Source organism: Kryptolebias marmoratus, linkage group LG6, assembly GCF_001649575.2.
Source record: "Kryptolebias marmoratus isolate JLee-2015 linkage group LG6, ASM164957v2, whole genome shotgun sequence".
NCBI classification, from domain to species: Eukaryota; Metazoa; Chordata; class Actinopteri; order Cyprinodontiformes; family Rivulidae; genus Kryptolebias; species Kryptolebias marmoratus.
This window is the reverse complement of record NC_051435.1, coordinates 3663887-3678840: the sequence shown is the minus strand read 5'-3', so window position 1 is coordinate 3678840 and position 14954 is coordinate 3663887. Positions and strand designations below refer to the sequence as shown.

The 14954-nt window shown below is 37.8% G+C and overlaps 1 protein-coding gene across 1 annotated transcript in view; it reads right to left on the bottom strand.

Moving 5' to 3' along the window:
* tmeff2a (transmembrane protein with EGF-like and two follistatin-like domains 2a) overlaps window positions 1–14954 on the bottom strand; it is a 131090-nt gene that overhangs the window by 108537 nt on the left and 7599 nt on the right. The window contains exon 2 of the mRNA XM_017430399.3: window positions 8091–8200. Within this exon, the coding sequence (XP_017285888.1) occupies window positions 8091–8200 (110 nt within the window). The remainder of the gene's footprint in view (window positions 1–8090; window positions 8201–14954) is intronic.

Here is a 14954-nt window from a genome sequence, read left to right as displayed (position 1 = left end):
CCTTCATTACTGCGAACGAAGCCCTAATCCATTGGTCCAACTCCCACTTTATCCTGCCATCACTTGTGAATAAGACTCCATTTTCTTGGACTTCTTTGCCTGAAACAAACCCCCCCCCTACCAAGAGAAGATCACTCAACCTTTTTCCAGTTGAAGAAAACAAGAACTAGGAAAACAGTACATTAGTCTAAAATACTAAAGAAATGTTTACTTTCTAACTTTTACTTGTTTACCTTTATAAAATAATTATAAATCGTCTATTTCACTTTTTGACGTGGGTATGCTCAGCCTACTTTCAGTTTATATCAACTTTTCCTCACATCATGAACTCTATTAAAGATTTAATAACTTGCAAATGAATTGAAAGAGTTGAAATTAGAGCTAGGAATAAATTTGCTTTTACCATGCCATATTACATATTAGAACCACAGGCTGATAGAGACAGTTGAGGTCAAGAAAGAATACAAGGAGGAAGGAAAAAAAACAAAAAAAATATCAAAGCTCTAAGGAGTGGCCTCAGAGTGACAAGTGTCTTCAGCGCCTGACACTGTTGTATTCCACATGACCTCCTGGATAGAAAAGTGTCAACCATGTCTGCGCAAGTGTCAAACTCCTTTCCCATGATGCTTTGCCATGTTTATGGACAATGGTCAAATACTTAGAATAGAGAAAATAGCAGCTATCTGACACGGGGGAGGGTGAGCTACACCAGGACAAGCACAGGAAGCAAGAAAGAGACAGTAGCAGTGTCGTGGAAGGGATGGAAGTTGGAAAGAGATGGGGGAAGGGGGGGACTGGTTGGCTTGTGCTCCTGCTCTTTAACCACTTGGCAGTCGTCTCTTGATTAGGGCCTAGCCCGCCAGTCCTCGTGGAGTCTGCCCGGCCGAATCGCTCGAGACAGTCTCCTCTGTAATAGTGTCTGACAGGCCTGCCCAGAGCCACAGAGGAGCTGACACAGATGCTCCGTTTTTCAGGAGAGATGCCTGACACAATTCCTCCCCAAGTCCAGGACCTTCCTTCACGAAATAACAGCAGCTCCAAGCTTAGCTATGATAGATATGAGCTATCTTATAGAGATACAGCTTATCTACTATATATTGGTGCTGCAGCTCATGTTTAATTACCCTTTTATTGGTGTTTGGTAGAAATTCTGAATTCAAACCCTCAATACTGCTGTTGCAGCACAACTTCTTTTATGCTCTCATGAATACATGCATTAAAGCTACTGTACCTAAAAGCTTAGTACACAGTAACATATTCATGTTTCCAAAAGCTTTCAAAAACATAAAATCCAGAATTTTATTTTATCCCTGGATCTGTTTTAGCTCAGCACGCTCATATTTTCAGACACAAATGTGCTTCCTGTGAACACTTGTCCTGCTGGTTTTAATTGGTATATTTGTCTTGCAAACCAAGAGGTGACTGCGCTCCACTGCAGAGAGCCTCTACTGGGAGGCACTGAGAACCTGAGAAATTAACTGACCCAAATTACAAACAACACAAATAAACCTTTTTTTGTTTCACAGTGACACAAAGGTGGTCCTTGGTGATCAAAACTCGCAGTGCTTACGAGATAATCAAATTTAATATTTCTGTTAAGTGAGAATGAAATTCCACTTCAACAAAAATTCCAACTCAAGAACTCAGAAACCTTTATTATAGAAACTAATCACAAACACACAAAAAAATCCAATGATGTTTGACAAAATTTTCAATCTGAAGTGTTTAAAGCATTTGAAAGCAAAACAAAATGCTTATAAATTCTCGTTCTTTGTGGTGCAGCTGCAGCAGATGGCTGTTTGAAAACCTCAGAACACAAAAACAGATTTTATCAGAAAGGAATAAAGTCACTAGAGGCAAATGGGTGGCAGAGTAATTTCAGGATTTTCAGTGTTTGAATGGACAAAATTCAACAGCTTACAACTTCCACAGGCTGAGACAAGCCTTTTGTATGTTTGTCATCTGCCAAACGCTTATACTTCCATCTGACATCTTTTTATCTGTTTTACTATCTTGAGAAGATTAGGCTTTGCCAATTTATAAAAATACATCTAAAATGACTTTATTTATATTACAATGTCATAGATAAATCCAGCGCTTTTTTGTATTCAATTTTAAATGAAATTTATGTCAGGTTTTATACTGAAGATGCAGTAAAGGACCCAAATGCAGAACAAAAAAGGCACAAGACAGGAAAATATGGAGACCAGCAGCATTTTATTAAAAGAAAAACCAAACTAAGGATGCTGCAGTAGCAAAATTAACTAGACTACACTAAAGCAAACTAATGGAAGGGGAAAGCAGGCAAAAAAACAAGGATCTGATAAAGAACAAAGGGAACCAGGGAATGTAAACTAAGGGACACTAACAATAAACAGCTGAGTGTCAATTCACAAATGGAATCCAAGGAAAGTGAAAAAGGGGACAAGGACTATCAAAATAAAACAGGTAGTAGAGCTAACAAATGACAAGGCAAGAAAACCAGGTCAAACCATAGACCATATACTATATCTAGACCACTTGGTCCATAATATATGCAGTCAAACACTAAATCCACATAACTGGTGTGATCAAAGACAATAACAAAGAACTAAGAGTATGAATGTTTTAGCACAGAAAAAAAAAAAAAAAAAAAAATTGCACCACACAAAAAATGTCCTTGTTTCAGTTTGAATTTATGGGTTGGAGTTTGAGAAAATGAACAAAATCTGTAAGGAGAATTTTACCAAATTCTCTTAAGCTATAAACATTAAGTAAATATTTTCTTTTCGGGCTCCAGTCCTCACCAAGACACCAAACAGGCTTTTAGTAAAATCCCAAAGCGACTCGTCATGTTACTTTAGGGTGACTGTTTTGACAAATTCCCAAGCAGCTTGTACAACAAACAGCTGAACGACTTCAAAAGCTCTACTCAAGAACATAATTTAGATCAGAGGAGAAGCTTTTCACTAATAACTTGGGGAATCTTTGTTTGTCTGTGTGGCTGGTGTTTGCCTATCAGTCTCACATTTATTTCAGACTCTCCAGGTGTGTTGCTGAGCAACTGATTAGGCGCAGCATTGAGCTTGGTTCGAGGGTGGTAACATTTTGGTAATCTTCTCTCATTCAGCAGGTTAGGGCTTCGATGGAGCCGGAATCAAATCTCAGTTCGAGAACATCATTAGTTCAAGACATCATGCTCCTCTTTTAGACCTCACAGATATGTTATATAACATAATTAGTCAATTATATCTGATAATGATCATAGATTTGAATTGGATGTATGTTCCATAGTTAATGGTTATGTGAAAAAAGCTTACCTTTATTCTCAAGTATCTCAAGATCTTTAATGGTAAAAATTAATCTGACTAAATTTTATTGTAAATAATCCTTTGACATTTTTTTAAAACTACAGTATTTTCACTATGTGTATATTTTTAACCTTCTCATTATTATTATCAAGCGAAAGGCTGGTGATAATATTTTTGTCTGTCATTTCTCAACACAAGTCAGAAACCTTGGCACGGAAGATGGCAGGCGATATGCATTCCTTCACGCCTTTAATTACCACCTGTTATCAGTTAAACACAAAGCCTGACAGGTAACTAGACATCAGGTTGCTTTTTAACACCTTAGCACCTTCGTTTCTCATGTCTTTGGCTCTGCTGTTACTGCACACATTCAAACTGACCTGCATCTGAAAATAAATGTATTCAGAAACTTCAGTCCGTTCACACTGCCCTTGATAAAAGGATCATAAATGAATGCAAATATATGGAATGGGGTCTCCATCCGAGGCGGCTATCTGCACCACCTGATCCTGTGTGAATATAAGCGTATCGCTGTAATCATGGGTATTGTATATTCTATTCCCTGTTAAAAGCCTGTTTAGGATTATATAAAGATGTACGGTGTCTGTGGCTGAATGTTGGGGTGGTGAAAGGAGGCTGCGGGGGGTGTTAACAGTGAAAGAGGGCAGATCAAATGTGATGTTTGCTGTTTGGTGAGCATATGAGAATCTGTTACCTCCGTGTGTGTGATTTGGAAAAAGTGCGAGTCGAAACATTTTCACAGCCTTTTGTTTAGTGTACTATGAAGGACGTGCTGCCCTTCCACCCACCAATCCAACATCACATGAACCCACATTAGCTTGCATCCTTCTTTGATGTGCTGTGAGCTTCGGCGTCGAAACCATCGCAACCCAAACATTAGGTGGCTTCTGGCAGAGAAAAGTGGGGAGCGAGCTGAGGTCAGGCATTACGGTGAATTGGAGCCACATCAAACAAGCAGCAGGAGGCACACTGAGGGCCGAATGTGCAGCCAACATTATCTTAAACTCTTTTATATAAAGTCAATAAATACTTTGCAGGTAAAACTTATGGTAAGACTCAGTATGGGTTTGATTATAATGGCAGCAAAGGAGTGACTTTAACCTTGTGTTTACACAAATTATACTAATCAATCAAAACACACTTGACTTTGGATTGTAAAAACTTTTTGATTTTATTTATATCAAACAGTTTTCTTTCATTATTCATTCTTTGAATCTACTTAATTGTTTAGAAAATGTGCAACAGGTTCATTTGTTGACATCTATAAACTGTAGGAAGGGGCAATCCATGGTAGAAATCTTGAGGCTAACATTTCTTTAATATTCAAACAATTGCAAAAGTATGACTTCAAAAGGTCTATGTGAATATTGTTTAAGAAACAACAGGTTTCTTTTTTTTTCCCTTTTGCACTTGCTACAACTAACACAAGCTGGTAGCATCAAGTTGGCTGCCAACATTCATAGTTCCTAATAGCAGGGATGCATTTTTTCCTCCAACACAACACTTGTTTTATATAAAAAAGCTTTACAAAATGGAAACTACATCCATGGCTGAGCTACACTTTTACTGCCAGAATGCATGCCCACTGCTTCACATCGATCCAAACAGATGAAAAATAAAGAAACACAGTTTTCAGAATTAGCAAAGACATATGTGTGCATAACCACGGTTCCTGTTCCATCAAAGAGGTTGTTTTCTGCAGCAGGGCTTGTGGGAAATAGATTATATTCACAAAACAATTGGTAATGTTAGCTCTTGTTAGGATGAGCATGATAAATTTGTTCATGTCAGTACTGCGTTCTCATAGAAATGTTTAAAAATGTTCTTTTCATAATCATGTTTTAATGACTTTGTTATGATACATTGATGGTTTTCTGAGATCCCAGAACCAGTTAGTGGAGCTGAAACATTTTGAGCTTTGAATAAAATGTCAAACATTTCTGTAGCATCATTCCACTGCAAATGGCTGTGATCGTAAGCTAACATTTTGCTACATTTAGCTTCAACTCAATTTCAGCTTCATTCAACACTCAGCCGTCACGTTGCATTTTTGCAGAAAATACAATTTCTCTAGTTTGTTTTAAATATGCTGAAACTTTAAATGAAATTTTGTTGCTTAATCAACAACCTTCTTAGTAGATTCAGTAACCCAAAGTACATTTGTGTTCACAAAACAAACAAATAACATAATTTTTCAGCACTCATGGGACAAAATCACTGTTTTACTTGGTTACTTTATCATCTATAAACAGATTTACACTCCCTTCTAAAAATAAGAAACAAACTGTGCTCCTTATCAAATTAACAAGGAGCACATTTCTTTTTTAAGGGATTTTTTGAAACCCTAATTTATTCATATTTTAGCAAGACATTTCAGTAATATATTAATTTGTTATTTTAAAAAAATCAAAGGAAATGAAAGAAATGTTTGAAAATGTTTTTTGTGAAGACAAAACACAAAAACTTGACAAACAGAGCTTGTGGTTTGTCTGTAGTTAAATTGTTCCAGTGACTCCCAGCTTCGACGCTGTATTCCCACACAGCATTTCTGAGAGCAGTAAAATGTGCTTTTTATTCTGCGGTGGACTGTTTTCGCTGAAGTGTTTCTCAGCGCCGTGAGCGCACATATTTTTAGAGTGGACGAGCCCTTTGGGAATCAGCAATGTGACCTGACATTAACATAACCAAACGGGTAACAAAAGTTGGTATGAGCTGAATTAAGAGGAATGTGTTATGTGATTAGCTGTGGTGTTGCTTCACATTACAAAGAAGGGGTCATTTTAGGCTCCATGTTGCGGTTTGAATCTGTGTGAGAAAGTCTTGGTTCTTTCAGGAGTCAGTCAGTGTGCAGCGACTCTAATGCATCTTGGCAATGAATAGTGTCCATTGATTCAACCACATCAAACTCACTTCCTCTTCACACAGCCCCTTGCATGCGCTTTTTTTTCCTCTGTGTGTTTGTGTGTGATATAAACCGAGAATGTGGGCAAAACAAAATAAAGCCAACCATGGTGAGAATTTTTACAACTTCCTCTGACAATCCTTAATAGACTGCCAACAAGAGAAAAATCTCGGACTTAAATATCTGACACTGATTGCGACTGATTGATTACTTCAGGGCACTGCAACACTTGCTAGCCAAGGAAGGTCACGTTTAGTCTGCCTGATGAAATAAAGTAAGTGACACCGGGAACCCTCCGCACGAAACAAACCGAAGACACATTGCTGAGTTAACCTCAGACTTATGATATCAAGTCAGAAATTTTGGTGTGATCTGCTCTTTTCTGAGAGCATAGAGAGTGCCTCAGAGCACAATGACAGCAGTATCAGTGTGAGATCTCCTGAAGAGGAATGAAGCTGTAATGTCATTTATCTACAGGGCTTCTGTTAACGTTTGCTCCCAGGAAAGTACGAAATTGAGATAAAAGCTGGCCAATCGAGTGTCAGCCTTCCTACTGCCTGCTTGCGCTGATGACGCGCTGATAAAAGCGATGGATGAGAGTACGTACTATGCCTTTAAACCTTAGTGGCTTCATTTATCTGGGGCTCTACATCAGCAAAGCTTGCAAACGTTATACTAAAATCAATACTCGGCTAACTGGCATGCTCCTTTTTTTATTACAGGTGTAGTTGTAAAGTTAAATATGACTCATTATCTAGAGCAGCAAAACTTTCCAGATTTATGCCATTACTGGGGGTGTTTCTATCATTGGTTCCATATGTGACAGTCTGTTTTATGAATGTGGAGACTGAACAGGTTCCACAGGGAGCTTTTAACTGAGCTCATGATACACAACCAACCCCCCCTTGTGACCATTATTGTCTAATCCAGACAATGGACATTAATCTAATTAATTATATAACGTCTTGCTTTGGCATACAAAACGTACAACAATTAAAGGCCTAGCAGTCCTTGAAGGAATGCATATTGCCCACTGCCGGCAGAGTTTTAAACCAAGATCATCTTATGATGGAATTATAGCAGTTTTGGTCAAACCTTGCAAATTATACACAAGATCTCATGCAGATCTCACGAGATCTGCTACTGCACAACGTTTCTGTTCGCGATGACTCATTTATATTTAGCTAACACTACAAAACCTGCATACATGCACAGGCAAAACCACTGTCAGACACTGCATTAAAGCCGCAGACATAAGTGTGCAACACTTGGACTTTAATGCATGCTACTCATCTAAACATTGCTTCAAACCAAACAGCAGCAGTCTGCCTCCGGACCACAACGCTAGATCGCATAAAAACCAAACAAAACAAACTGCTGAACGAACCCAAAGCAAGGATGTAGCCTTCAGAAATCCTAATTAAATCAAATGATGCTCAATGACTTAACACGTCATTGTAATCAAAGAATCTGATTCTAAGCTTCTGCTCCCAGACAACAAAAGGTATTACATGTCATCAGAAATAGATTACACTTTTAGTCAGGTAACAAATAAACTCTGGCAAAATACGTAATAGTAGAAATGTCAGCCAAGAATGCATTTTTTATTATTATTATTATTGGTCTTATAACAAAAAAAAAAAGCTCAGGTAGCAAGCTATTAAGCCAGACAAGCTACTATTGTAAGTATAGACATAGTTGATTTCTTAAACATTTCTTTCTATGTTTAATTTTAAAATAATAAAAAGAAAAGAAAACAACTGAAAGCACACTTTAACCCTTGCAACATGTAGAAAATAAAACAAAGTTGATTTTTTTTTTTTTTTTGGCAACTCTGAAATCAAATAATGGAAAGACACAAGCAGGACGGGTCTTACCTTAAAATCACAGATACATGTCACCATGTTCCCAATTCTTAGGCACTCCCCATCAAACTTGCAAGTGTTGGTGTCGCACAAGAACAGGTCTGTGTCCCGGTCATCAAAACCTGGAGGAACAAAGCCGACGGGAGACATCAGTGACAGTATTTTTTTTTTTTTTTTTCTGTTCATCCTTCAGGCAGGTTAAACCTGAGCTCTGCTCACGGTCATTGGTAATGAGTGTCTGCTATTAGTTATGGCTCTCAAAGACTGATGCACTCTTTGATCACACACTGTACAATTCACAAAAAAAAAGAATACCAGTTCAGTGTTTGCCCTTTTCTGCAAAATAACTATTAAAAAAACACAAGCCACTGGATGAGATGTATATTTTAAGTTGGTACTTTGATGGTTGTTGAAGAGGACTGCCTCAGACGGTGGTCCAACATATCCGACGTCTTTAATAACCTATGATGCATGAAAGCAACTGGATTTGTTTCATTTCTCAATGCAATATTTATTTCTTTTGGTTAAAATTTGTTTGCGTGCAATTGGCCTGACTCTCAGAGCACCGTCCTGGAGAGGCAAACTTGGGACATGATCCAATTCAGGCTGTGTTATGGATCTCAAATGACATCCTGAATCAAATCATAGTCATACGAGCATGAGACACAGAGCTCAGGGCTATTTGTCTACCTGAACTGATTGCTTACAAAAAGCCACCCTGTGTACATGAAGGCTTTCACAAAGTAAAATGGTTTACATTTGACCAAATTCCAGCTGACATGGCAATGGATTATTTTTTTTTTTAGATAAAAGCAAAGCAGAGTTAAAAACAGTAAAGAGGATGTTATCTTTCTGTTTAGCTGCAGAAACAATTCAGATTCCATCTAGAAAAGGCATCATTCTATACAGCTGCTGCACCATGCTTCAGGTTATAGAAAGCTGGAGGTGAAGCGAGGTACACCTTGGACACATTGCCAATCTATCAAAGGACTAACACAGAAAGACAGAAAACAAGGTTCAGTTGCAGAGGCAATTTAGAATCCCAACCTAACCTAAAATGTTTGGAGACTTTCAGAAAAAACCAAAGTGCCTCAAAACACCACAAGGAGTCACGGAGACAACATACAAAACTACAGACAGACATCCGCCATCAGGTTTCAGTCCACAACCTTTCTGCTTTAAGGCACCATTTTTAACCATAACATATTCATAAAGGTAAAACATTTTAAATCTCCTTTGTGTTCTGCTCAGATTTGACCACTTTGGTTTTCTCACAGAACAAAGTTGTTCCTTATATCTGAATGGCATGAGATTACATGACTGTCCACACAAGGCAACAGAACAAACAAAACAAATGTTTCAACAACACTTTCATTAAATTTGTGGCGCTTTCTTCAAACTTTGCACAACTCTAGTATCTCAGTTAAAAATGTCCAGTCATTAGAAACAAATGTGTGAGACACCGAATGTATAAAATTAACTTCAGCAGATGGCAATCTTTCCTTTTCCACATGCACAGAATTACAGAATAATTTGTTTTTGAGTTAACACACACACACACCCTTTTAGCTTCCATTCCCCAGAGGAATCTTTCCACAACAGATTTTATTCCTCACAGGAACCACACCTGTTGATATTCTCACAAACAATCAAAACACCGCTCCAATCGTATATAAAACTTTTCTCCCAGCTCTGAAATATAAATGTGTATTCATTCTTTGGCAGCACAATAAGCAGACAATATACTGTTATTGAGGCGCTTGCTCAAATCTTGGTTTGTGACACTAGTGGCAAGAAGAGAGGCTAGGAACATGAGATGAAATATTCTTTAAAATAGTCAAAAGTTGGAACGTGCAAGTATCACAGTGTAATGTCCATGCACATCAGACAGAAAATGTAACATTTGACAGATTATGTTCGTTTATTTCTTCTTTTGTTATTATTACAGTTCTTGTTGTTTTTTTGCATTAAGGTTAGTTTTTAGCTAAAATTCTGGGCCTGTGCTCTTTTCACAAAAACCAACAACAAAAGCGATTGCCCTCATGTGGAACTTTTTCTGATGGCGTTTAATGTGGCATTATTTGTTACCAGTGCTTTAGCATCATTGCAGGCTTGCTGCACTGCAAGGTACCTTATTTTAAAGCAGTTAAGAGTAATAAAGAAGACCAATCTGAAGCTTAAAAATAAATCCTTGTATTGACACAGAATTAGGCTCATATTGCTCTCAAGAATCATCATTAATGTAAATGATCAATATGGATACAAGAAATAATCTGCAACACAGACTGTCATGACCAGTAAACACATCTGCATCCAATTAGGTTTCTCCTAAAAAAAACTTAAATACATACATATTAATATGGCACCATATTAATAAACTTTAACTATTGTAGCAGGCTGAGTGTCCAAAACAGTAAAGTGTAATATTTTATTTTCTATTGTCCACATTCCATTTACATTCAATATTTTTTTATTTAAAACCTTTCATTGTTTAATTTTTGATTGCACAGTTTAAACATATCTGTATGTGAGTGCAACTTGATTTCTTTAAATGAGAATGGTTTTATCTCAGTTCACACTAACAAATGTCATGATTTACAATTTAGCAAGAATCTGTGATATAGCAAATAAAGAAAGAGTAAACAGTAATTCTGAAGGTAATTCTAATCATTATACATTTGCAAGTTGTGCAAACAAGGTAAGGTAACAGAATTTATACAGGCTAAGTAAAACCACAACATTTGACAAATGAGATAAAACTCCCCTTAATCTGAATAATATGTGCAATGTATACAATATAAACAAAAACTGTCATGTGTAATGACTGTATTTAAGTACAACACTTTATATAAAGGGTATCAGCTGTGGTCTCTTAGCAGCATTGAGATTGGGCAGTTCTAAGTGTTTGTGTTCAGTGAAGCATTAGATAACAGAAAGTCAAAAGGAGCTCGAAGTCAAGAGGACATGGTACAATTAGAATTTTAGGCTGCATATGAACATGAAAGATGCTCAACTTTCATGTTCAGAGATAAACAGAGAGGGTTTCGTTCGTGGATTCGTCTCTGTTCATGCTGTGCTGCCTCCAGGAAAATTGTTTTAACTAGAAAGCAAGCCATGCAAAGATTTTTTTAGCCCATGTGGATCAAATCATCCACACTGAACATGACAGCTGAAACATAAAATGCATCTTTTATTTCAGATTGAATATCTGAAATGCACCATGCTCTATGACAGATGCATGCTCTGCTGTACGTGTGACTGAAACCTCTGGATTAATATCACTCTGCTGCGATGAGGGCCAACACGGACTGTTACAGCATTTCTGCTTCTGACAGCAGATCAGACGTATTAAATCCAAGATATGGCAGAAAACCTATCTTCATCCAGAGCGTTTTTTTATTCCCCGTGTTTCAGCTGTTCATTTCTTCAGGGGTTACCACAGCGAGCAAACTCTCACAAATGATTTGGCAATTGTTTTACGCTGGATGCTCTTCCTGACGCAACCTGGGCTTGAACCCACAGCCTCAGAGTTACAGTATCTTCATCCAAAACATGGCGGGTTTTTTAACAATGAATGGACATTTTTGTGTGTGTGTTACTTCTGCCTAGTAAGTCATGTTTTTTTTTTTTCTTTTTTTGGTACTACAGTCTTACATTCATTCAGATAAAATTTTCCCAACACTTAGGCTTCATCACAAGTAGCAGCATTTAGCTAACTACCAGCAAAAACAAAAAGATCTGCACCAGCAAAAACAAAATGGTAAAAAACACAATAGTTTCTAAACTAATCATTTCCAGCTTTGCGTAGTTTAATTTGAAACATGTTTAAGGTGTTCCTGAAATAAAACCTGACAAGTGAGTCTTAAAATGTTCAATGACACAATGATCTGATGAAAAGCTTGTCTTTTGCCCCTGTAGAAATATAAAGCTGAAAATATCCTCACAGAGATACAAAAGTAGATTACACAAGACCTTTGCTTTACAATTCACATATTACAAGGCAGATTTTATCACCGTACTTATTTCTCTTCCCTTGTCTTCTGCTCATACATGTCTCTTCATGATGGACACTTACACACACCACCCTCTGTAAACTGAGTGTAATAATCGATACACCTTTCCGCTTGTAAAAGCCCTCCTTGGCATGGAACAACCTCATCAGGCAATAATACCCCGTGGAAGAGGAGACCATGCTAAAACGAACCTGTTATTTGGCAGAGTCCTGAATGGCCATGGAGTGTCAGTTCTCTGTTCAAATATACAATCATCGAGCCAAGAAGAGTGACATGAGAGGTCTCGACGCTTGGAGGATAGGGATGGAACGAAGCCCTTAGCCTGGAGAGGGCCATATGAGGCAGTCTAGAGAGCCACAAAAAACTGGCGACCAGGCAGCTAGCGTGTTGATGATACTCGCTTGAGTGAGGCATTGTTAGGGTGACAATAATACTGGCTACCAGTGGAGAAGTCACTGCAAAATATTACATCCTTTTCAGGCCAGCTGGTAGACCTTTTTTGTGATGAAACTCCATGCGAATTGTTCCGTTTTTTTAAGCATTATTTCCAGGTTGCTCTGCCAGCCAAGAAACAAAAGAATGTAATTATTTTTTAAATGAAAGGAAAACAGAAAATGTGACTCCTCCACATGGCATTAAACCGTTATATATCATAAAACAGATGTGCAGCTTCATGGAAACTACAGGAACGCTTGCATTGCAGGAGAACAATAACTTCAGGGAGTTATTGCTACTTGAGGCGATCCCATCATCTTATGAACAAGAGTGCAATCAAGCCTTCTACAGGAAGACACTTTATCTACTCAGGAAACACAAAGACAACCATCTCTGTGACATTAGCTTTGGTTAAGGATGTAAATCTCTAAAGACATAGATACAACTATAAAACATGGTAAAAGTCAGACGAGATGATCACTTTTTAGAATCATCAAAGTAAAATGGCTTTAGAAAATATGGTACATCTAAATTTGCATTACATTACAGGTACATCCTCAGTATTACACTCGAAAATGTCTTAATAAATCCTCTGACATGCAGGCGTGTTATCTTTCATCCTAGATATTTCTTTCAGGCATAAAACAATCTTGGTGCCTCCTTCAGCTCTTTCTTAGACACAGCTGTGGAAGTGTTTGGAAGATGCCAGCATATAAACTGTCTAAACTGTGATTTGAACATAATATCTTAGAAAAACACGCTTGACAATGTATAAAAAGTACATGTTGCAAAAAGATATTTCTTTGTGATACATGGGGTGAGAAGTTCAATTTTTTAAAATTTGTCAAAACAACATCCACATCTCACTGATAAATCAAGAAATCACCTGTTTTGACAACCGTTCATCTGGTTTACCACAAACCTGGCAGGTGTTTGGGATCTGTGAGAGCTATATGTAAAGTTTAAAGGCTCCATCCTACTCAAGAAAAAGTCAGTTCGTGGTCATGTGGTTGTGAGACGTTCGTTTTCGCACACAGCTTTCCTGGTCCACGAGACACTTGGCTTCTCAACCCCTCTGTCTCTGTAGATTTTTGCTTCCCTTACTGCGACCAACATTTTTTTTTATTAAACAGACTGAGACAGTACACGCTGTTTGGCATTTGCAAATTTGACGGTGCACAATAATGAGCAAACCAAGGAAACATGTCCCTACACTGCACGGCCGACGAGTACTTCTCACCGGAGCAGAAGCAAGATGACTATTTAAAGCTCACTGGCTTTTCCACATAAACACACCCACAACAACCTCTGACCAATCACACAATACTTTGCGCTAACCCCTGTGAGAAAAAGCTCAGCCCGGGCCTTGTGTTGGGAAGCTACGAGAACAAATTGATGCCCTTGTCGCACAACTACGTGACTTCTCATGGAGTATGACAACAACTTAAGTTTAATTGATCAGGTCATTTCTCATTGTGTGATCCTAATTTATTTTATGGCTTAGTGTTAGGGGTTGTTGTGGACCCTAAAATACTCCTGTTGCTAAGCAACATCTCAAAAGGTCACAGATGTATGACACTTGCTGTTTGAGTTCTTATTCTAGATTCGTGACCTTAATAGATAATGTCAGAGATTTGGATCATCAGAATAAGAACATAGTGCTGTTATCACTCAGGTACTATGAGTAAAAAAAAAAGAACTTAACGGCAAAAAGCAACATGTCAACTGAGATGCTACAGTCTGATTTAAATGAGTAGCTCACAGGATTCTTTTTCAATAAAGCTCATTTAAATACAAGTCGCTCAGCACAGCATTCACTTCTGAGCTCCGAGCGTGCAATTTCTCTATGTTTCAGCAGTTATGGGCTATGAGAACGTGCCCTTTTAAGTTACTCCGAGTTGAACAAATAGAAAGTCTACATTACTATGATTCCCAGATGTCAGGCTGGCTGGTTTCCTTTTGGCTCCTCAAAAATTTGAACTTAGTCCATTAACAATTGAAAGTCACTGGACCAAGCTTAGAATTTCAAAGACTGGCTTACGAGATTTATAATGTTGAAAAGAACTGATCCACATGTGCGCATGGGAAATGTATATATCCTTTTTGGGAGGTGTGTGTGAGGGAGGGGGGCAGTATAAAGTAGATATCTAAACTAAAAAACATCTTTTAACTCTCCCTTGGCCTTTGGGTCAAATGGCCCCAAAGTTACAAGGGCTTCTTTTCCCCTCTTCAGTTACGAGGGCTACAGGAGGGTTAAACAGTTGAGTATTAAATAACCAAGTATTTTATCTGAATGCTATATTGTTCTTAAGACAACTGCAAACATGCAGTCTTATTAGTAATCCATTATCTTCTAGCATTTATTATGCTCTGGCTTAATGTCACTTTAACAAACCAAACCAAAAGTGTCAAAATTTGGGGTTAAAAC